Source organism: Vicugna pacos, chromosome 10 (assembly GCF_048564905.1).
Source record: "Vicugna pacos chromosome 10, VicPac4, whole genome shotgun sequence".
NCBI lineage: Eukaryota > Metazoa > Chordata > Mammalia > Artiodactyla > Camelidae > Vicugna > Vicugna pacos.
This window is the reverse complement of record NC_132996.1, coordinates 37,082,589-37,106,184: the sequence shown is the minus strand read 5'-3', so window position 1 is coordinate 37,106,184 and position 23,596 is coordinate 37,082,589. Positions and strand designations below refer to the sequence as shown.

Here is a 23,596-nt window from a genome sequence, read left to right as displayed (position 1 = left end):
ACTGGATACAAAAATAATGTGGTACTAGAAGATTTTATATATATACACATATGAATATTTGCAGAGCTAAGAGACTTAAGAGTCTGCACATCATAGTACATCTTATGGGAAAAAAGAGGAGGAAAACAACAAAAAATAACAATAGTCCTCAATCATTATAGTTTTTAGCCATACGAAAGATCTTACCAGAAGGAAAAGTCTTACCACTAGTCAAAGTCTTATCAGTTTGATCAAAGGCAAAGATTCTAACAGCATGGACTCCAGTATTTCATAAACAGCAAGTTACTCTTTCAGGAACATGTTATTTATTTTCTTGTTGAAGGAGGTGATTTTTCTCTAATGCTTTAGCATATATGGTATCAACGTCATGGTTATTATCCATGTACCTAAAGGCCAAGTGACTCAACAAAGGGAAATACAGCATGGCTGTAAAATTTGAGAATCACCCTTAAAACTTTCTGAAGAAGTCATTTCCTACCTGAGGGGCATTTGTAGCCACTAGAAACGCATTCGTCCGCCCTGGGTGATCGTAATCATGCATGGCAGCTGCCACATATAGAGCCATCAATTCCAACGCAGGAATGTTTGAAGATAGGCAACCATAGCTCTCATCTGGAATAGAGCAGCTCCTCGAAGAAATGTAAGCAATTCGCCCAGGGTTAATTCTACCGTTAGAATCTGAGGGACAAGCAAAATAAACCAGGATTACATATAACTTCCTCACAATGAGGCTGAGGAGGAGGGTCCTGTAGTCAATATGATTAATTACCTTATTTGTTGATTTAACTGAGAAATAAACTCTACACATGGATTTAAAACAGTATGCTATTTCCAACATACACGCTAAGAGAGAGAGTATTAAACAAGACCCCGAAGTCATTCACTTTCCATGATGCTGTCCTACTCAGGCTAATGATACTTTTTAAAAACCTCCGATTTTCTAATCATTTGATTTTTCCTGTGACCCTGGCCATTATATCTAACCTTTAAACAACAATCCAGAGAATAAAATTTCATGAAAACAGTATAGAGATTTAGGAGTTGAATACATTAACAAACTAAGCTTCTCAAATACATACTTCTCAAATCGTATCTAGGTATATTTCATTTGTAATCCTGACTAGAACCCTTCTTCCCCTTCTTTTTCCTTCCATGAAGTCTCTTACAAAATAAGGAAAAGAAAAACTGAAAACTGAAAAGGCATGGAAAGCTCTTTTTATCTTCAAGTTAGAAACAGCATTTTCACTATCAGCACTGTGCTTTTGGTGTCTTTTATATCTTACCGTTTGTTTCCTCCTTTTTTATAATTTGGTGGCTTTATTTAGATGGTCATTCAATTGTTTCTGCTAAAGAGATCTTAAAGTATAAGAAGGAAATAATAAACTATATTGAGTAGACAGCAAATGAAACCAGGAAGATACTAGAAAGATAGAAAATTTCATTGGTTGTGTTCACCAGTGGAAACTTAGAATAATGTCCTCACTTGTCAAAGTCCAAAAGGATTTTATGATAATTGAGTTCACTCAGTAATACTATCACAAGAATTTTTTAACATAATGACTTTAATACACACTAGTGATAATTACAAAGATACCTAATTATTTTCATGCTATTTATAATTTTATACCTAAATTGAGTTTTAGAATCACTCACACTAAATCTACTTCTTAAAATAATTACAAAAAGTAAAAATAAGAGTGAAACATATGGATAAAGATATATTTATTCACATTTCTAGTAAGATTGTAATTATCAATAGAGTCAATAACTTCGGTTTTTCCCCTGCATTATATGCATTCCGTAGTCCCTCTAAAATTAAAATATGTATATATATAAAAAATAGCAAAAGACTTCCTTTTAAACTCAAGAATAAAAACCAATATTCTGAAAACTAAAGAAGACTTAAGTGGAAAAATACCCACATTCATGGTTCAGAAGACTTAATATTGTTAAGATGGCAATACTCCCCAAAATGATTTATAGTTCAACACAATCCCTATCGAAACCTCAGCTGGCTTTTTTTGGCAGAGATATACGAGCCGATCCTAAAATTCATATGGAAATAAAAGAGATTCAGATTAGCCAAAACAATTCTGAAAAGGAAGAACGAAGTTGGAGGACTCACGTTCCCCAATTTCGAGGCTTACTACAAAGCTTTAGTAATGAAGACAGTGTGGTATTGGCCTAAGGATAGACAGATCAATAGAACAGAATTCAGAGTCCTGAAGTAAATCATATTTATGGCCAATTGATTTTGGACAAGAATGCCAAGACCTTGTTGAGAGCCAACTACCCTGCATGATGCTAGACACTTTCATACATGTTATTTCATTTAATGCTCACATCTTATAAGGTAGAAACTCTGATTTAGTAATATTTAAGAGACAACTATGTATAGAATATATAAAGAACTTTTTTCAACAAATGCTGCTTTGACAACTAGATATCTACATGCTAAAAGAATGTTGGACCTCTTCCTTCTTCCCCCCAAATAAGTTCCAATGGATCCTAGGCTTAAACTTTCTAGCTAGCTATGACTTTGAAACTCCTAGAAGAAAACATAGTAAATCTTCAGTACCTTGAGTTGCACAAACCCTTCTTAGATATGACATCAAAACCATGAACAATGAAAGAAAAAAAATCAGATAAATTAAGCTCCATCAAAATTAAAACGTTTTGTGCTTTGAAAGACACTATTAAAAAAGTGAAAAGACATCTCAATGAGAGAAAATAGCTGCAAATCATAAATCTGATAAGGCACTTACATCCAGAATATATAAAGAACTTCTACAACTCAATAATAAAAAGACAAATGACCAATTATAAAAAGACACATTTTAAAATGGACAAAGGACATGAACAGACATTTCTCCAAAGATGATATACAGGTGGCCCATAACCACATGAAAAGATGCTCAACATCATATATTAAGGAAATGCAAATTAAAAAAAAAACACTTTTTACCTACTAGGATGGCTATCAAAAAGATAGTAATAAGAAATAGCAAGAAATTGGAAATTTCATACATTGTACATAGGAATGTAAAATAACGCAGTCACTTTGGAAAATAGTTCGGCAGTTCCTCAAAATATTTACCACAAAGTCACCGTATGACCCAGCAATTCCATAAAACTAGGTATATGGCCAAGAGAAGTGAAAACAAATCCCCACACAAAAACTGGTAGATAAATATTCATGGAAGCATTAGTCACAACAGCCCAAAAGCAGAAAGAACCGAAATTTCCATCAACTGTATATTGGCTGATAAGAAAGTGAGAAGAGGATGAAAAAAATTGCTTAATATATAAAATAAATACATACCAAAGTAACGAGGAAAATACATATGGCTATTATGGACTTCCATTTCTGTGACTGGTCAATAGCTGTATTTGGGATTTATCATCTTATTCTACCACCCAGTCCTGGTTCCCCTTGTCCTCAGCCAGCCTCTCTACTGACTATGGTTTTTTGCCTAGTGTGATGACCCATACTTTCAAGGGTCTATACTATTAGTGACCCTGATGGCACTGGATTGTTTTCCATTATCTTTTGTTACTAGACATGGGACTACCAAAAAGGCCAGAGGATCCCCTGGGTTCCCAACATAACATCCTCCCATGAGTAATAGGAAACCTATTTTTTTCTTTATTATATCCATATATTAAGGAAATAATAAGGATCAGACTGGATCAATCACCCGGACCTTGTACAGAATCCTCCTCCTTTGTCTGTTGGTTCAAAGGCACAAAGTGGCCAGATGTTAATCTCAATTCCTAGTTTCCCTTCTATGTGTCCCCTTGTTGGAAGCTTTTTTCCTTTGGGAACTAATTATGTGTAAGCCAATTTTCTGTTTGTTTGTCTAGGTGAGAGGCAAGCAAAAATACTTTCTAAGTGGACTCTTTGAGGTAACAGAAAAAACCCTCCTAATCCTACTCTTTGGTTCACAGATTTGAGTATTCTGGGATAGCAGAAGTGATACCATATATTGGGTCACTGGTTCAGAAGATAAACCACACTTTGTGGGTCAGCACCTTAGCCTCACAGTGTTTTCCCCTAACAGGTACTCCAACTGAGTCTCAGTATGTCATTTCATCATCCTCTCAGGCCAGCTGTGGGATGATAAGGTTCATGAAAAGATCAGTAAATTCTGTGGACATAAGCCCACTACAACAATTTTTGGAGGCAAAATGAGTTCCTTGATAATGCAATACTGTATGTAATAACCCAATGATAAATAAGGCATTCAGTTATGTTCATAGGTGGTGATGGTGAAGCACCGTAGACAGTAAAAGTAAATCCATATCCAGAATAAGAACAAAAGCTATCTCTTCCATAAAACGAGAGATACAATATAATCAACCCACTATCAGATAGATGGCTGGATGTTCCCCCAGGGAATGGTACTTTATCAAGGGCTCACTTCTGCTCTCTCCTGTTGACAAGCTGGGCACTCAACAGAAGCCAGAGCTAGGTCAGCTTCAGTGAGAAGTCCATGTTGTTGAACTCATACATAATTTCCATGCTTGCCATCTTGACTACTGTGTTGATAAGCCCATTGAATGAGAACTGGAGTAGCTAAGGAAAAAGACTGATATCAAGAGACAGGCTCATTTTGACTACTTGATTACTGAGTGCCTCCTTTGCAGTGAATGCCCTTTGGTAACTATATTAGACAGGGTTCTACAGAGAAACAGAACCAATTGTGTGTGTGTGTGTGTGTGTGTGAGAGAGAGAGAGAGAGAGACAGAGAGAGAGACAGACAGACAGAGAGATTGATTTATTTTAAGGAATTGGCTAATGTATATATGGAGGCTGGCAAGTCCAGAATCTGCAGGACAGGCTAGCAAGCTGAAGACCTAGGTAAGAGACAATGTTGCAGTTCAAGTATGAAGGCTGTCTGCAGGCAGAGTTCCTCCTTGCTGGGGGAGTCAGCCTCTGTTCTATTAAAGCCTTCAACTGATGACGCCTCCCCACATTATGGAGCACAATCTGCTTCACTCAAAATCCTCTGATTTAAACGTTAATCTAGTAAAATACAGCCTCATAGAAACATCCAGAATAATGTTTGACCAAATATCTGAACACTGTGGCCCAACCAAGTTGACACATAAAATTAATCATCACAGTAAACATTCACATGGGAAACAAATATGCTCCACTCTGGGAAGGCTAGCCACAAATCTCCTCAGAATTCCTTGTCATCAATTTTCTAATCTTCCTTCTAAAACCCTAAGTATCCAAGCAAGCTATTACCCACCAGCCATATATCAATGCAGATACTTTCCCCTGGTCATCTCTTTCAGACCAATAAACAAGTGGATTCACTGCTTGGTGTTCTGCCTACTGGTAGGATTGACCTTCCCCTGTTAACCTTCAAAGGACACCTTTGAATGAGCCTCTAAGGCAGCAGTCATCCACTTTCAGGAGGTACTGGCATATGGAATAAGACTATCTGTGAACCACGTCTTTCCTCTTTCAGACAGCTGGTCATAGGAGATTCCCCACGGAGCCACGTGTATTGAGGAGGAGCGCCACTGTATTAGCAACAGGGGTCACGGGAATCTGAGTTCATATTTTGAGTCTTGTGTACCTTCAGGAGTAGCTCAAAGCTAATCTTGTATTTATACCTCCTCTTGATAATTGAGTACTAATGTACATGCCAAGTTTACAAACTGGAGGGTCAGAGGGCACAAGTTCATGATAGACAGGTCATGTGGCAACCTAGTGCACGTGGCCAAATACTCAAAATCTACCAGAGCCCAGTAATAATCTAACAGCTGTTTACACAATGGAGAACAGTTATCTGAGGAAGAAGGACTGGCATTGTCTCAAAATCCAAGAATTTACACTGATTCTCTTGTAGTGATCTTCCATAAGTCCCCCAGAGGACCTCAGTCTGCCAAAGACACTTTGGAAACTGCTGGAAGATATAGCCTGGTCTCTTACTGTTTGTAGTAAACATGCAGGAGGAAAGTGATAGACTGAGGGAGAACTCTTAAGCAAAAAAGAATCAGAAATTGATATTTAGGAAATTCTCAATCTGTCCAGACTACAAAAGATACTAAAGTAAGAGATTTCACTGTCAGGAACAGGTACTCTGGACAAAAAGCCACGGTTGTAGCTGGACCACTTTTTGCTAATTCGTTTGAAGGATGAAAAGGTCAGGGTCAGAGACAGACGTGAAGATGCTGTGCTACTGTCTTTGAAGAAGGGGCCATGAACAATGGAATGTAAGTTGCTTCTAGAAGCTGGAGGGGTAAGGAAACAGATTCTCCATCAGAGACTAGGAAGAAAACAACCCTGTTGACACCTGGATTTTAGCCCAGTTGAACCTGTTTCAGACTTACGGTTCCAGAACTGTAAGTTAATAAATCTGTATTGTTTTAAGCCACTAAGTCTGTGGTAATTTGTTACAGCAGCAATAGGGAACTAACACAGATTTTGGTACCTGGAAGTGGGGTGTTACTGTAACAAATACCTGAAGATGTGGAAGTAGCTTTGGAATTGGGCAGTGGGTGAAGACTGGAAGAATTCTGAAGAGCATGATAGAAACCAATAAAAGATACTAATCAGTACGTTCAAGAAGTTCACCAAACTCCGAGCAGGATGAATACAAAGAATATCGTCTGAGTACATCACAGTCAAAATGCTAAAAATCAGTAGCAAAGAGAAAAGGGACATCATACTTTTAAGGAGAAATAAGACTCATGGCTGATTTGTCAAAAGAAACTACAGAAGTCAGAAAATGTAAAGACATCTACAAATGCACTGAAATAAAAAAAAAACATTCTTCTAAGATAAAATAAATCTATCTACAAACAAAAAAGCTGCAGAAAATTATATCATCTCTGACAGAAGCACAGAACTACTGGAAGGAAGGAAGAGAACTAGGAAAGACTAAATACGGATGGCAGACAAAAAAGAACCAGTGACATAAGGCAAATCCGTCAGACAACGACAGCACTTTAGACTCAACTACCAAAGAAAGTAAAGCATTAGCTACGACTATGACGTTTACAGTAATTAGTATGGTAATATTTCTCAGGCATTTGTAACTGAGCAAATTCTGTCCTGGTTTACATATGGGTCTGTATGTGTGTATCTTACTGGAATATTTCTCTCCTCTTTTATAAACTAGAATAAGAGCCATGAGTGTTATAGTTAATTATATTTGTATGAGTAATTATATTTATGATGAAGAAACAAAATTTGAATGTTAAAAGCTTTTTAATAACATCCTTTAAAGACTTACGTGAGGCTCTAAAACATGTTCCCTTTTGTTGGGACTTTTATATATTTTACATTTACATGATACACCTAAAACAGAAAACCAAGATTGAAAGAAAAGCAAAGAAATGATTATCATCATATTTAGGATAGTGGCTACATCCGTGGAGAAAGCAGCAGGATAGGACACAGAAAAGAAACATGGTGGATTCAGTAGTATTGAGTCTTAACTCTTAAGATGGGTAGTGGATTTCTAATTTGCATGTCACTATTATGCATCAAAATTTACATAGTCCTTTATATGTACCAAAGTTTACTGAATAAAAAATTTAAAAGAACAGAGATAATGAAATGAGATAGCTTGATTTATTATTACTAATCAAACAATCAAATGAAAGATTTGTAGAAGGAAGTACCTGTTTCATTTCCTGTTCGATGATCATTGTGGATCTGCTGTAAGCCAGGAATTGGCCTCGTTGTCAGATACCAAACAGCATGTAGGACATCTGTGGCATGTATACGATTGTGATCTAAAGTCACCAAAATGTTTTATAAAAATGATCATTCTGTTATTTTTAACATAAGATATTTTAAAAAATACTCTCTAGTCATACTGTATTCTCATAAATAAAATATACGGCTTAGAATAATTTCCCACAATTTTTGTTTCATATTTTATAAAGTCTCTTGATGTGTTAAAAAGTTTTCTTTTAAAAACTTTCACATATACTATGAAAACATAGTAGAAGGGTCAAAGAAAAGGCAGGGTAACCAGGGCTAGTTGAAAGGCACTGGAAAATTTACCTAAGGTTGCTGTTTTATGGTTTTTAAAAATATGTAAATAGCATCTGGATTATGGAAACCCATGTTTGTAAACAAAACAGTTTCTGCACACAGACACATAGAACAGTTACAAATTTTGGATACTTGAACCCCCCACACCCACTCCAAAAATAAATACCTATCTCTCAGGCCTGCTATAAGAATTACATATTAAAAGATACATAAAACATCAAGAACAGTGACTGACATGTAGTATATGATCAGTACAACACTGGTTTGCTGAAATACTGCTTTGTGGAAAGGTAAGACCTACAACTGAAATCCAGCTTTGCTATTCCCCATTTTACGATCTTGGGAAAGATCCTTCTGAGTTTTTACTTCTCACCTATAAAGGGTAGATAATACAATCTTTCCAACAAAGATTAAATAAGATGAGCTTTGTGAAGCTAGTGATTATAGTCATAGCTGTTACTTCAACAAATATTTAATGAGTACCCACCATGTCTCATTAGCAGATGATACAATACTAAGTGTTCAGACCATACAGGTAGGACACAATGTCAGCCCACTAGGAGCTTAATTGTTATTAATACAATCACCACCTTTTATTGACCATTTACTGTGTGCCATGAATTTTGATTTACCTGAATTATCACTACCTTTGGGATAGGTACTATTGTTATTCTTACTTACATATTTGGAAACTAAAATTTAGAAAAGTTAGATCCCAGAGACTCTTGTCTTTTTTTTTTTCCAAATTAAATAATGAATGTGTTTTTATTTCTCCCATAATTTAAAAAATGTGAACATTCTGTAATTCAGCCACAGCCTTTACTTCCAGGTGACTTCTTCATGGGGCCTCAATTCCCTTTTAAATAAGAGACTCTTGTTCTGGAAGGCAATTAGTTTTATATCATTCTTTTTGTCTAGATACCATCCAAAGACAAACCCCACAGGGACAAGTATATGTACCCAGTGGTCACGCACAGCCTGAAGTGAGCTCAACACGAATGCTGCGGCCTCGGAGCCAAGGACGACCCCACGACCAAGGGCAGCAGCGAGCCCAGCCAGCGGCGCCAGCGGACGCTCCCGGGACTCTTGTCTTAACCGATACATGTCCCAACTGGAGGTGATAGTGAAGACGCCTCACCACCTTCATTTCTCCATTCTCCTTCCCTTGCAGTCTGCCTTAAAATATCATTTTATTCCATTTATAAAATTCAGCCACTTTTCAAAATGCCTCTTTGTAAGTGGTAATTATAGTACATATAACTCACATTCAGTTATTAAGCATTCACCAATATTAATAAGTTAAGCCAATTTAAAAATAATTTGCTTAAAAGTGTGTCCACATGGAAGTTAACTGTGAAATGAATCAATACATAAAGAAAACTATCTTTTCCTAATAGGAAATTAAGATTCCATTTTACCATAAAATCAAATCACCATCAAAAATTATTTCACAAATCAGGACACAGTTAAAAACAAATTCTATGGATAAATTTTAAGCATTTCAAAGTCAAATTCTGAAACTCATGACTTAATATTACCAAACACTTGAAAAGATAAGGTAGTAAGATGATATGATTGACATAAAAAGATGCGTACTACATAATCAAGTGAAACAGATTATAAATAGGTATCAATATTATTCACTTCATAAACAATAAATATATGTAAGAAAAAGTCTTGAAGGAGATACACCAAAACGTTAACAGTAGTCAGTTAACTCTGGGTAGGCAGGTGCAGATTTCTTTTTAAATCTCCATTTTCCAACTTTCCCAAACGTGTAATTTAGAAAGTGTTGAAAGGACTATCTGTAGGAAAAGTTTTAAAACCAGTATTATTTCAACTTAAATAATAAGATAAGTTAATACTTACAAGGAATGTCTCGATAACCATTTTCTAATGCACGAAAATAGTTCATGAATTGTAGAGTGGGAATTTTAAATATCTCCAATAAACCAGTGTCTTGAAATAGGGTATACATAACCTAAATGTCAATTAAAAGAAAGTTCACTTTAAAAAGTCAGAATTTCTATTTGTAGTTGTAGTATGCTTTTGTGATTTGCATTTGGGTAAGTTAATCATGTGTATGTCATTAGCTTAATAATTTGTTACAAACATCTCTACAACGAATTCTTTCCAAAACGTGAAAAAGAAAGATATTAGCCTCAAGTCCTTGAACTCCAAAGAAAGATTACCATATCATGTCCCAGTTGTAAAATTTTTCTACTCTTCCCTCTAGTTTTTCATTCATATTTTATTGGAGGGCATGTGAAGTGTCTTCTATTCTAGTACTAGGTGTTAAAAGAAGTCAGAAGAATATGTTTATTACATTCCTATCCCTAAAGACTTCAATGAGATGAACTTCTATGTCCTCCCCATAATTTATCCTTATATTCCTGCATTTCGTAAGATACTTTGGAGTTAATGAGAGATTTGGGGAAGGTTAATCTGATGCTGTTGTGTGGACCCACCAGGACCCCTTGAGTCTGGGTAGTAAAGTGGAAGTATTTTCCGTGGTTCTAGAATCAGATGAGCCCTCTGGCCTTGGGTAAAGCTCAAGGAAGACAGGTGAAAAAGGTGAAGCACAAGTTTCAGTCCTTAGAACTAGATCACCTTTCATGCCCTTTTCAACCACAAGGTTCAATAAAAAGTAAATCTTTGTTACTTCTTTAGCATAACTTAAATTCCATTATTATGAGCAAATTACTTTTCATATATTATAAAATTATATAATACTTTATATTTGTTAACATATATATATATATATATATATATATAGGTCTATATATACAGGTTTCTCTTTTCAAATTTTCTAGTGAGAATTTCATTTGTGAAAAAATAATTCAATGACCAATGCTGAACTTGCACCTAAACCAATATTACACATCTTATAGTCTTTGCGTTGTATATGGATTCAAGAAAAAATTAATTTATAATAAAAAAGTAGAGGTTTGAGACAAACCTGACTGAGGATCCTTCTTGATTTCTCTCCCATCTCTTCTACAAGTTCAAAAATTTGAAAATTCCAGTTACTCATCTTTTCTATTAACGAGTCATAATCTTCTAATAAAATCAGTTCCAGTGATGCTTCCTGTTCAGTCTGTACATGTAGGGGGAAAGAAGCCCAGATCAACTTAACCTTACCTTTTTATACATATTGTTAAATCCACAACTAAATAACACTTAAAATTGAACACTAAAAAATGGGCAGTATTATTTTCTATGAATTATTCTCAAATATAATCTGTACTTCCTGTGCTCTTTATTCAGTGTTGTCTTCAAATTTAAACATGTGCTCTAAGCATTAGAAGACATTAATCTTTACATTACTTTTACAAATATATTTCCAAAACAGTAACACAAATCAAAAATCCATTATTTTCATTTTGAAAGTATCAAAAGATTACAGAAAGAAACTTACATCCTTATACTGGCATTTATTATTGGGATAACTTCCCCAAAGAAATAGATGGATTTTTTTTCCCTAAAGAGCTTAAATTGTGAACTTTAAGAACAAAAATAAATTGCTATTATAAGATTATTTTCATTGTTTTTAATGACTATGTGCTTACTTTAATTCCTCATACTTTAACAACATACAATGAAGAAAATATCAACATAGAAAGTAATAAATATAAAACTAAATAAAATATGTTCATTTAAAAATGAATGTACTTTGTAGCTCTAGGACGATGAGTTCAGAAGTAATTATTTCGAACCCAAGGGTTTTTTTCCTTTTTTTAAATTTCAAAATATATATTTCTTTAAAAACAGTATTTCCCTATTTTTATAAAGTAACACACGCACAGGATAAAGTAAAATTACTGTGGCATACAAGTCTCGTCTCCCCACCTAACTCCCTTTCTCTGAGTCCCATTTTTTATAAGTCCTCATTTTGGTTTTTAGGTCTTCTGGTGGTATTACCATAAGTCTAAAGAATATACACCTCTATTTCTTGGTATTTCTTGGTATATCAGTTGGGGTTCTTGACCAAGGCTTTCTTTAATGTGTTATAGGTGACTTTTTAGTAAAACCTTTTGAAATATCACTATATTAAAAACCTTGTTCAGGGCAAAAATAATGGACTTAGTACTAACTAATAATATATTTCACCTTAACATAATCATATTGAAAGTTTATCTTTTACATTTGGTTGTTCTTCATTCTGTGCCTCTTGTGTGAGGTGATTATCACCTTCCCCAAATAATTTTCTGCTGTCTCTGTTCTCTGATTCCACTTCTTGTTGAGGTTCCGTAAGTTTGAATGACGCTTTTGAGAAAATGGTGCTGTCTTCATCACCTTTCAAAAAATATATAAAGTGCCAAATAAGAATAAAACTTGTCCTATAAGAACTTCATAAGAAAAAGTTGAAAAAAATATTCAGATAAAGTGAATTATACTGGCATTCAATCTAAATTAATCCCTCTCCCTCTCCCCCTTTTTTTCCTCATAGCACATGGTGCTCTTCATTGTGACGCTCAGTGGAAAACATCTGCAAACCAGCTTACTGTAGTGGCGATGAAGGAGAATTAATAAAATGCCCACACTTAGGCAAACAGATTGCTTATTCTCATGCTTGCTCTTAAACTGGCCAACTAACCTGACTGACCGATTGCTGTTCTCAGCTCCAGGCCCATTGTTAAAATGAATCTATTAATTTCACTGTCTCTGCTTTATTCTAGTAATTGAAAGCAATAATACTTAGTTTCTGAATTGTTCTCCAGGGAGAAGGTCACAGAACTGTAACCTTACAAAATAGCCTGAATTACCAAGAAGGCCATGCCATGGGGGCTTACAAGATAAAGAGATCAAAGCCTCTAGAGAATTGGTCACATGGAGACACCATGATGCCACTCTGAGTCTTATAAGAAGAAAATAATTCTGTTGATTGTTATCAATGCTTTATTCTTTAAGCTACGGCTATGTAATCACCCTACCCCATCCTCAAGATGGGTTCACAGTTTTAAAGACACTAGCCTGCTGTGAGTCCCCTTTGCATGGCAAAGTAATAAAGCTGTCTCTTTTTTCCTATGTTCCAAGACCCTGTCTCAGAGTTTCAATCTGGCTTATCAGGGACGGGGGTCGATCTTTCAGCATCAGTGACAACTGCAACCATACTAAGGCACTTTTATTATATAAAAAAAGGCAGGGGTGGGAATTCTGTTCACTCCTTTGTGACAACAACTGGGACCTGAATTAGGAGCTCTTTTGGCATAGTAGCTTCTGTGTATCTTCATGACTTGAGAGTTTGTTTCCTTTCAAAGAAAATGCCTTCTTCACCATAAGTAAGTCTAAACGCAGCGTATATAAAACAGAATACAGTTAGGAATCGCCCTCTCCCTCTCCCAAGCAGCAAACCTTTTCTTTATTGTAAACGTAACACACTGTCCCCAGAGCACTGGAAGAGCAGGAACCAGGAGGAGCCAGGGACAGAAGTCTCTGAAACTGACTGGATTCCCACCCATAGACCGGGCAGCCTTGAATGGCCCAGGAGGGTGTTAGGGAGGGTCAGAAGGCACAGGCCTTGCTGCAGAAGGGACACATATTGTACTGGTAGAGTCAGCTGCAGGAGGGTAAGGGGAGAGCTGCAATGCTGAGCGCTTGGCGCCTAGGTCCTAGGTGCGCATATGCCACCGCGGCCTGTGGTACCGCCCCAGGGCCACAGCTGCCACTCCAGGAGCCATGGGTTCCCCTTGCCTCAGTGAAGCTAGCCAGCTCTGCATAGGGAGCCTCAGTGAGAGGAGAGAGGCGGCAATGAAGGCGAGCAACAGCCCAGTCTCCCGGCAGCGGTGAGCGCCCCGGTAGTGGTGAGGGCTCTGGCGCGGCACGGCACTGCCAGCCCCGAGCGCCCCCGTGCAGCATGGCATGGCATCGCCAGCTCCGAGCACTACCGTGCGGCACCGCCAGCGGCAGCGGCGAGCACCGCACTGCGGCACGGCACTGCCAGTAATGAGCGCCGCTGCGCGGCAGCGGCAAGCGCCCTGGCGCGGCACCGCCAACAATGAGCGCCCTCGCGCGGCAGCGGCAAGCGCCTGGGTGCAGCACCACCAGCGGCAGCTGCGAGCGCCCCGGCGAGGCGCAGTGCGGCACCGCCGGCGGCCCGGGTGAGCGCCCCGGCGTGGCAGGACACGGCACGACATCACAGTGCCGCAGTGGCACCCTCATGTTCACTTTTCCCTCTCATTTCTCTTCTGAATTGTCTTGTCTTCTTTATCAAACATGAATTGACCATAAATGCAAGAATTTATTTCCGTTTCATTAGTTGCGTTTCATTAATGTACAGGCTCATCTTTGTGCCAATACTTCACTGTCTTAATTGCTGTGGGTTTAAAGTAAGTAGTGGTGTTAATTTTCCAAATTTGTTCTTTGTCCAAATTGGCTGCTTCAGGTCATCTGTATTTCCAAATAAATTTGAACACCAACTTGTCAATTTCTACCCCAAAAAAAGCCTACTGGAATTTGATCAAAATTGCAATCACCTTACAGATCAGTCTTGAAGAAAATAGCCTTATTGACCGTACTGAGTTTTCCAATCCGTTGATCAATGAAACGCCTCCCAGTTTATTAAAATTTTCTTTATAAGTTTATTCTAACTTTATTTTTTGATACTATTGTGAATGACAATGTTTTCTCAATTTCAATTTATGATGGTTTATTATTGGCATATAGAAATACAATTGACTTTGTATACTTACGTATCTTGTGACTCTGAAAACTGAATATAGCAACAGATAGACTAGTTCATTGGTTCTAATAAGTGAGTGTGTGTGTGTGTGTGTGTGTGTGTGTGTGTGTGTGTGTGTGTATCCTTTGATATTTTCTACAAATAATCTGTGACTAAGGACAATTTTATTTATTTCCATTCAGGATATCTTTCTTTCTTTATCTTTCTAATTTTCCTAGCTAAAATCTCCAGTACAGTGTTGAATAGAAGTGCTGAAAGCAAAAATCCTTCTTTTCTTCCTTTTAAAAAAATTTTTTTTTTTTTTGCAGAGGAGGAGGTAATTAGGTTTATTTATTTATTTATTTATTTTTAGTGGAGGTACTGAGGATTGAACCCAGAACCTTGTGCATGCTAGGCATGTACTCTACCACTTGAGCTATACCCTCACCCCCTCTTCTCTTATTCTTGATTTTAGGGGGAAAGTGTCAGTCTTTTTCCACTAAGGATGATTCTAGCTGTGTGTTTTTCAAAGATGCTCTTTATCAGGTTGAAGAACTTCCCTGATATTACTGGTTTGAATGCTTTCATCATGAAAGAGCGCTGGATTTCGTCAAATGCTTTTTCTGCATCTATTTAGATTATCATGTGTTTTCCCCCCTTTATCGTATTAATGTGGTGTATTAATTGATTTTCAAATGCTAAGCCACCCTTGCATTCCTGGGATAACTATCACTCAGTCATGGTATGACATTTTATCTGTTGCTAGATTCAGTTTGCTACTATTTTGTAAAGGATATTGGTTGTTAGTCTATAGTTTTCTTGTGATGCCTTTGTCTGGTTATGGTATCAGAGTAATTCTGGTCTTATAGAATTAGTTGGGAAGTTTGCCCTCCTCTTCTATTTCCTGGAAGTTTGTGAAGGATTGATCTCTGTTGGCTTTTAAAAAAACCTTTTAAAATGTAAAAACCAAAAACTATTGAATTGTACACTTTAAAAGGGTGAATTTACAGTATGTGTAGGGATTACTATGCACCTATAATCCCTGAAAGGGCCTATCTATTTCTGATTTACCTTTATTCCTCTGGCAAAGTATTGAAGAGTTTACCAAGTTGTGCCTACCATGGCAAGCCTTCAACACCAATTTTTGTCTCCCTAGTCCCACAATGCTACCAAAATGGACTGCTCATTCTCTCTGGAAGCAGCAAACACCCTTTTGGTGACCTCAAACTTGAGACTCACTCCCTTGGACTTCTATCCTCCTCCAGATCTTACATTGGAAATTCTGAAAGAGCTTAATTCTTCAATAGCTTTAAGCAGATTTTTTAAAACAAAAATAATTAATTATTTATCCAGCTTTTCCAGATACTTTCAGGAGAAATGATGGTCTGAGTTACCTAGTTAAGTCATCAATTTTTTTCAATATTTTTTTATTGAGAATCATCAATGTTTTGATGTTATAAGACAACTAATTTTTATCACCAACCAAAATTTCTTATTTGAGGATATGTTTCAGAATGACATAATTAACTACATTTTAAAACAAGTCCTGTGTAATTATTTAAAAAATGTATATAAACCCTTTTGGGCTTAGATTGTACAATTTCAATTTTGATTTTAACATAATTAATTTCATTATTTATGCACCCTAGCTGTAACATAAGACTATATTCATTTGTACTGCACATTTTTACTCTTCAAAATACTTTCACTATTATTTATAATGTCTTAATAACTCCTTTGTGAAGTAGATGCTAACATTATAATCTTAATTTTAAAGATAGATAAACTAAAGTTAAACTCATTCATTTATTCATTTTAAAAAACAATGTAAGAAATTGCTCTTAAATTTAAGCACACATGACTTTTGTTGTCTCACCTGACTTTCCCCTGTGGCAGTCTGTACCAGACTCCGATTCAGATGTTGAAGCATATTTCAGTATTTGATGTCCACAGCTTGTAAAAGAAAATGGATAAATATGTACATATGATAAATGAAGTAAAATTTGTTTTACCTAAACACAGTCAGAAAATCTGGTTATTTTTTAACTGAAAGATCCCAATCTGCAAAATATCCTAATATTCCAATCTCTTTATAAACTGAATAGGCTTTATCCTCCATCTGTGTCTCTGAAGGAAATGACATGTTTTGGAAGTCACACTGAGATCTGAGGTAAACCCTTATTATCATCAAAGCAGAAGTGAGAATGAACACCATATGGACTGGGTACTATGAATAGGTACCAATTTAGTACATACTAAAATAATTCTCCTACATTTACTGATATTTTATGGTGGGTAGAATACCACTATGTTTCAATTCAGATGGAGATCATTTAGTTGGGAAATGAATAATAGCACTGAAATGAGAAAAATTTTGTTTAGAATAAAAACTATTAAAGAAGAGGATATAGTCTTAACTATCTAGTTATAGAACTAGAAAACTGCTAATACTTTACTAAAATAACCTATATTTTGAAACAGAAATCATAAACATTTGGGAAACTTACCTGTTACATAAATTGCTATCAGAATTTCTAAGCTGCTGGTAAAAATCTGGTGAATTGGGTGCATTGCTCAGGGATCTGTGTAAAATAACACTTGGCTTAGTAAGAAAATCAGCAGTGTCAGGAAATTCTATAGGTGATCGGTTAGTTAGAGAGGCAGCAGACACTGGTCCAGGACTGGGAGAATTTAAGCTGGGAAAAGCACCTAAAAAATTGAAAGAGAGGAAGGAGATAGATAAATAAGTATGTATGTGTATGTGTTTATTGTCTATGTTAGAGATTTATAAAAAGCATTTTCCTTCTTTAAAGGAAATTTTTTAGAGAAATTTTAAAGAAAGCAAAGTATTTACAATTAAATAGTAGAATAGATTTCTACAATGGAGCTATCTCAAGACATTTTAGGAATTCAAACATAATATAGACCATATTTATCATCATCAATGACTGGAATAAACACCCTGTGACAGGATGGCACGTAGTAGGTAAATTTTAAGTGTATAACTAAAATATACTTAGTGTGTGGCACAAGTTTTTCTAATTAATATTGGTCTTTATCTTTCACATTTTGTGTCCCTACCAGTTTGACTATCCATGTAAACAAAGCAGCTTTACCGAATTTTACTGAATATTTTTCAATACAATAAAATTCATTTTTATCGAAGAACCAAAGTTCTTAATATTAAGCAATGAGTAAGTTAAGCATATGATAAAATTATAGTAACACGTAGCATATCCCTTTAAAAAATCCAAGTCTTTCCAGCTCCTTCATTTATTCCACAAACATTTGAGAGCCTGTTATATGCTGGAAAATGTGCTAGGTTTCACAGTGGAGGAAAAGATGCCATCCCGAGAACTCAATGGACCTAAAGTCTAGTGGAAAACAGAAACAAGTGCTAAGTGCTAAAATAAGGGGAAAAAAGAGTGCTTCAGAAATACATCCCTAACCCTATTGATTTACTCAAGAAACCTTTGCTGGGTGCCTTGAACTAAGGGTATATCTGGAGAAGGGTAGACAGATTTAAAACTTTATTTCAAAATAAAGATCCAAGTAAGTGTGAATTAGAGAGAAAAGCTAGTAACAGTGATTAATATTTGATATTTTGAGACATCGTTACAGATGTATGTAATGGTTGATTTTATGTGTCAACTTGACTAGGCTACTGTGCCCAGTGGTTTGGTCAAATACCAGTCTAGATGTTGCTGTGAAGGTATTTTTCAGATGTGATTAACGCTGAAATTAGTAGACTTACTGATGAGTAAGGCAGATTACCCTTCATAATGTGGGCTGGCTTCACCCAATTAGTTAAAGGCCTTAGGAGAAAAGACTGAGGTCCTCCAAAGAGGAAGGAATTTTACCTCCAGACTGACTTTGGACTCAATACTGCAACATCAACTCCTGCTAGAATGTCCAGCCTGGCAACCTACCCTGAAAATGTTGGACCAGCCAGTCTTGCCACTCTGGTGAGCCAATCCCAATCAATCAATCAATCCCCCTTCCCCATATATATGTATGTAAGTATATATGTTGTAGTTACATACACACACAAATATCCTATTAGTTCTGTTTTTTTTCTGGAGAACCCTGATGAATACAATTTGTTATTTTATTTAACCTTCACAATTACCCTGTGAGTTAAGTAGCATTTTCATTTTACATGTGAAGAAAAAAACTACTCCCCACCCCCCAAAAAATTCAGGAAACTTCACATAGTTAACCCAGTTAGCATTGGAGACCATACTCTTTGTAGGGCTGCCACTGCTGTTCTATCCAACTGATTTGTTTAGAGGATCCTATAATTTCATATAATGTTAAAGTTGAATGAGCTTTTATAAATAATCTGGTCAAACACCCTAATGTTTCAGATTAATATTTCAGAGGAAACTGAGAACTAGAGAGGGGAAGTATCTTCCTTTTCAAAATCATACTGGTTGGTTACTAACTGGAGATTAAATTCCAATTTTTAGCACTGTTTTCTCTGATTATACTAGCAAGTGTCCAGAACCCTGACAAAAAGGCTGAGAAGAATAAAGGATAAACTAGTTTTAGGGTAGAAATTTAATATAATATAGAAAAGCTTTGAGGAAAGGACAAAAATGGTAAAGAAAATCCTAGCAACCATTAAATACTTTCTACAATACAGGCTCATCAGTTTTATTCTAAACTTTAAAAATTGTGAAATATAATGCACATACAGAAGAGTTATAAGAGGAATGCTCATGACTCAAGCTAAAACATAGAACTTGGCCAGAGATCAGAAACCCCTGTCCAATTTCTAGTTCCCCTCCCTCTCATTAAAGGAAATTACTGATTTTGACTTTTTTGATACTGTTTTTCTTGCCTCTCTTTATATTTCTACATGCGTATCTCAACAATTTAGATTAGTTTTATCCTTTTTTTGAACTTTGTAAAGTGAATCAGACAGTATAACTGCTTTTATGCTTACTTTACTCAACATTTAAAAAAGATATTTCATATGTTCATTCATTTTGAACGGACATATCAAATTGTATGTGTGAATATAGCACAATTTTATTTCTCAAGTACTGAACTGCTAAATTGTCTTCCAAAGTAGCTGTGGCATTTTACTTTCCCATCAGTGATGTATGAGTGTACCTACTTCTGAACATTTTTGCCAACACTTGTTATACTGTCTTTAGAATTATAGACAACATGGTGGGTGTGAAGTCATAGTTCATTATGGTTTGCTTTGCATTTCCCTAATGATTAATTATGCTGAGTATCTTTTCATGTGGTTAAGGGCCATTTGTATATCTTCTTTGGAGAAACACCTATTCAAATCATTTGCCCATTTTTTAGTGAGGTCATTTGTGTTTTTATTATTGAGTTGTAAGATATCTTTGTCTATTCTGTTGTCAAATTATAATTTGCAAATATTTTCCCCTATTCTGTGGATTGTTTTCTCACTTTCTTTAGGTATCAGTTGAAGTACAAATTTTTTTTTATTTTAATGAATTCAATTATTTTCATTCATGGACTGTACTTTTGGTGTCATATCTAAGAATGCTTTACTCAGTATCCAAAGTCACAAAGATTTCCTCCTGTTTTCTTCAACAAGTTTTATGGTTTCACTCGTTTGAGTCTAAGAGCATTTTGAGTTAATTTTTGAGTATGATGACAGGTATGGTTCCAAATTCATTCTTTTTCATGTGTATATCCAGTTGTCCCAGCATCATTTGTTAAAAACACTATTCCTTCCCTACTGAATTACCTTGGCGCCCTGGCTGAAAATCAGTTAACCATGGTTTATTTCTGGTCTCTCAATCCTATTCCAGTGAGTTGAAATATCCTTCTGCCAGACCCAACTGTCTTGATTAACTTGGTAGCAAGTTTTAAGATTTAGAAATCTGAGTCCTCTAATTTTTTTAAATTAAAAATTGTTTTAGCTACTCTGGGTCCCTTGAATTTCTATGTAAACTTTAGGATTAGCTTGTCAGATTTCTGCAAAGAAGTCAGCCCAGACTTTGATAAGCTAAGGATTATAGTTAATCTAGAACAATTTGAGGAGTATTGCCATCTTAAGTATCCTGATCCACAAACACGGGATACTTTTCCATTTATTTGAGTCTTCTTTAATTTCAACAGTATTTTTCAGTTTTCAGTGTACAAGTCTTAAACTATTTTGTTAAATTTATTCCAAAATATTTCATTCTTTTTGATGCTAACTGTAAATGGAATTATTTTCTTAATTTCAGTTTTGCCTTGTTCATTGTTAATATATAGAAATATAATTGATTTCTGCATATAGATCTTGTATCCTGCCATAATGATGAACTTGCTTATTGGTTGTAATAGAGTTTTAATGAATTTCTTAGGATATTACAAGTACATGATTATGTTGTCTGCTAATAATTTTACATCTTCCTTTTATTCCTTTTTACCTTAACTTCCCTCACTAGAACCTCCAACCCAATATTGAGTAAAAGTGACAATTATTTTATAATTATTAAAATTATTTTATAATTTTATAGTTTCTAGTTCTTTCTTTATCTTCTTTCTTTGGTGAGACACTGTCATACTCTCCTTAAATACGTTATATATGGTTTCGTTAAGTTCTTTAAACATAGTAATGGTAGCAAATTTAAAGTCACTGCCAAATCCAAAACCCAAGCCCCTTCAGGGAAATTTTCTGATGACTGTTTTTCAGTGTCTACATGGCAAAAAAATTTCTTGTTTCTTTGCATGCTTCACAATTTTTTTGTTGAAAACTTGACATTTTAGGTAATATATTGTAATAATTCTAGTATCAGATCTCTCTCTCCCCCAAGGCTTCTGTTGCTGGTTTTGTGTTTGTTCATTTTCTTATTTCTGATTACTCATTGAGTGATTTATGTAGATTTTGTTTTCTCTAAGGTGTATAGCCACTGAGTTCTCTGCTGCCTTTTTTTTTTTACCCCCTCTATGATTTAAGCTTGACTTCTTAGAAGTCACCCTTGGGTCAGTATAATTTAGATGAGACAGAAGATTTCTTTAAATGTCTTGCCTATATGTCATCTGTAGATGAGAATCTGTTTGAAAAGATACAACTTCAATCTTTCAGGCAGTTTATAAGTCAGCCTTAGCTTTTACTTCCTGCTTATGCAGGACCTCAAGATCAGTTACAGGTCCAGTGACCAGGACCTTCTCCTTTCCCAAGACCTTTCCTGGGCATGTGCACAGCCTTACACATGTGCTCAGCCTAGTAGATATTCAGGAACGTGTCAGAGCTTTCCAATTTCCCATGATCACCTAGTATTCAGGATTTCCTTTTAAATTCCCAGTCAGCTCTTGTTTGCCCCAACTGAAATCACAGCCTTACACATTCACAGTGTTGCTTGGCATAGGGTGTGGGGGATTTTTTGTTTCTTTTGGAGGGGAGCTGAGTTCTGAATCAAATCAAATATCCACAGCACCTTGGGATTAGAGGTTTTCCAGGGAGCTGTAGGTTTGGACAAAACATTTACTGTACTCTCAGGATGTTGCTTTTAATGCAGTTTCAAAAGAAGTCAGGCTCTCTGATGGCTGCAAAGGTACTGGCTCTTAGCTATAGCACCACTAAACCAAGGAGAGAGAGGGAATGGGAACTGCCCCCAACAAAAATGTCACAGAACCCACTGTCTTACCAAGGTTCATAGTATCCCTTGTATAGATAACTTCTAGTATGTTCTCTGGCTTTTGCTAACTTCCAGAATTCTGAACTGGTTTAGTTTTTTCCCCTATTTTTTGTTGTTTTAGCAGAAGAGCAAGTTTACTGAGATCTTCTCTCTGCCACTCCAGAAGTTAATATCTATATATGATTTTTGAAGCTTATTGAGACTTATTTTATAGCACAGCAAATGGTCTATTTTGGATTAATCTTATGTGCATCCTTGTAAAAAACACTGTCTTATAATGTTGTGAGTGCAGTGTTTTATAGTCAAGTAGGACAAGTCAGTTAAATCATGTTGTTCTCATCTTCCATACAGCTATACTAATACTTTGGTTTGCTTAATTCTACTAGGTAATGAGAGTGGTGAGTTAAACTCTCCAAATACAAATATGGATTTGTCCTTCTCTCCCTTTAGTTCTGTCAATTTTTGGTACCTATCTGTGTCCTTATATTTAGAGTGTGCCTTTTGTAAAGAGCATATACTTGAGTCTTGTGTTGTTAATTGTCTGACAATCTGTATCTTTTAATTGGCATGTATTTTCAGTTTTTCAATCTTTTGTTGAAAACTGGACATTTTCGGTAATATACTGTGACAGCTCTGGTCAGCTCCCTGGTGCCCCACCCCTACCAACCACCCCGCTAAGGTATATATTTAATATAGTTTGCTTAATCCACCATCTTGCTATCTCTTTTCAGTTGTTCCTTACGTTTGTTTCTTATTTTCTCTTTTCTTGGATTATTTGGGAGTATTTTTGTAATCATGCCATTTTACCTTTTATGTTAGTTTTTTACTTGTTACCCTGAATTTTACAGTGTGCATCTTTGAAGTATTAGTTTCTTTTAAGTTAGAAATTTTTAGTACTTTTCAATCATTGCTAGTACATTGGAAGTTTAAATCCATTTACCACTTTCCTATCCTTTGTGTCATTACTATATATTTGACCGTCATACATTATGCAAAAGTCGTTGTTTTTAATCATCAGTATTCTCTCATTTGCAGCCACATATTAGGCCCACCAGTGCTTTTCAGTCATTCCTGCAGATCCATGCTTCAGTCTGGATCGTGTCCCTCCTACCTAAGGATCTTCCTTTGCTGAATCTTAGTAATGAGAGTCTATTAGCAATGATTTCTACCAGCTTTTATTTATATGAAAAAAAAAATGCTATTTCACCTTAATTTTTAAATAATATTTTCACTGAATAAGGAATTCCATGTTGGCAATTTTTGTTTTTGCAATACCTTAAATATACCATTCCATTG

The 23,596-nt window shown here is 35.7% G+C and overlaps 1 protein-coding gene across 2 annotated transcripts in view; it reads right to left on the bottom strand.

Moving 5' to 3' along the window:
• The window catches only part of PDE3B (phosphodiesterase 3B), a 130,028-nt gene that overhangs the window by 16,583 nt on the left and 89,849 nt on the right, over nucleotides 1-23,596 (bottom strand). For both annotated transcript variants that reach the window (XM_031681168.2, XM_072969556.1), the window contains exons 6-12: nucleotides 17,192-17,393; nucleotides 16,561-16,637; nucleotides 12,168-12,319; nucleotides 10,983-11,120; nucleotides 9,893-10,004; nucleotides 7,645-7,758; nucleotides 479-678 (exon numbers count right to left, since the gene is read on the bottom strand). In XM_031681168.2, coding sequence (XP_031537028.1) covers nucleotides 479-678; nucleotides 7,645-7,758; nucleotides 9,893-10,004; nucleotides 10,983-11,120; nucleotides 12,168-12,319; nucleotides 16,561-16,637; nucleotides 17,192-17,393 — 995 coding nt within the window. The remainder of the gene's footprint in view (nucleotides 1-478; nucleotides 679-7,644; nucleotides 7,759-9,892; nucleotides 10,005-10,982; nucleotides 11,121-12,167; nucleotides 12,320-16,560; nucleotides 16,638-17,191; nucleotides 17,394-23,596) is intronic.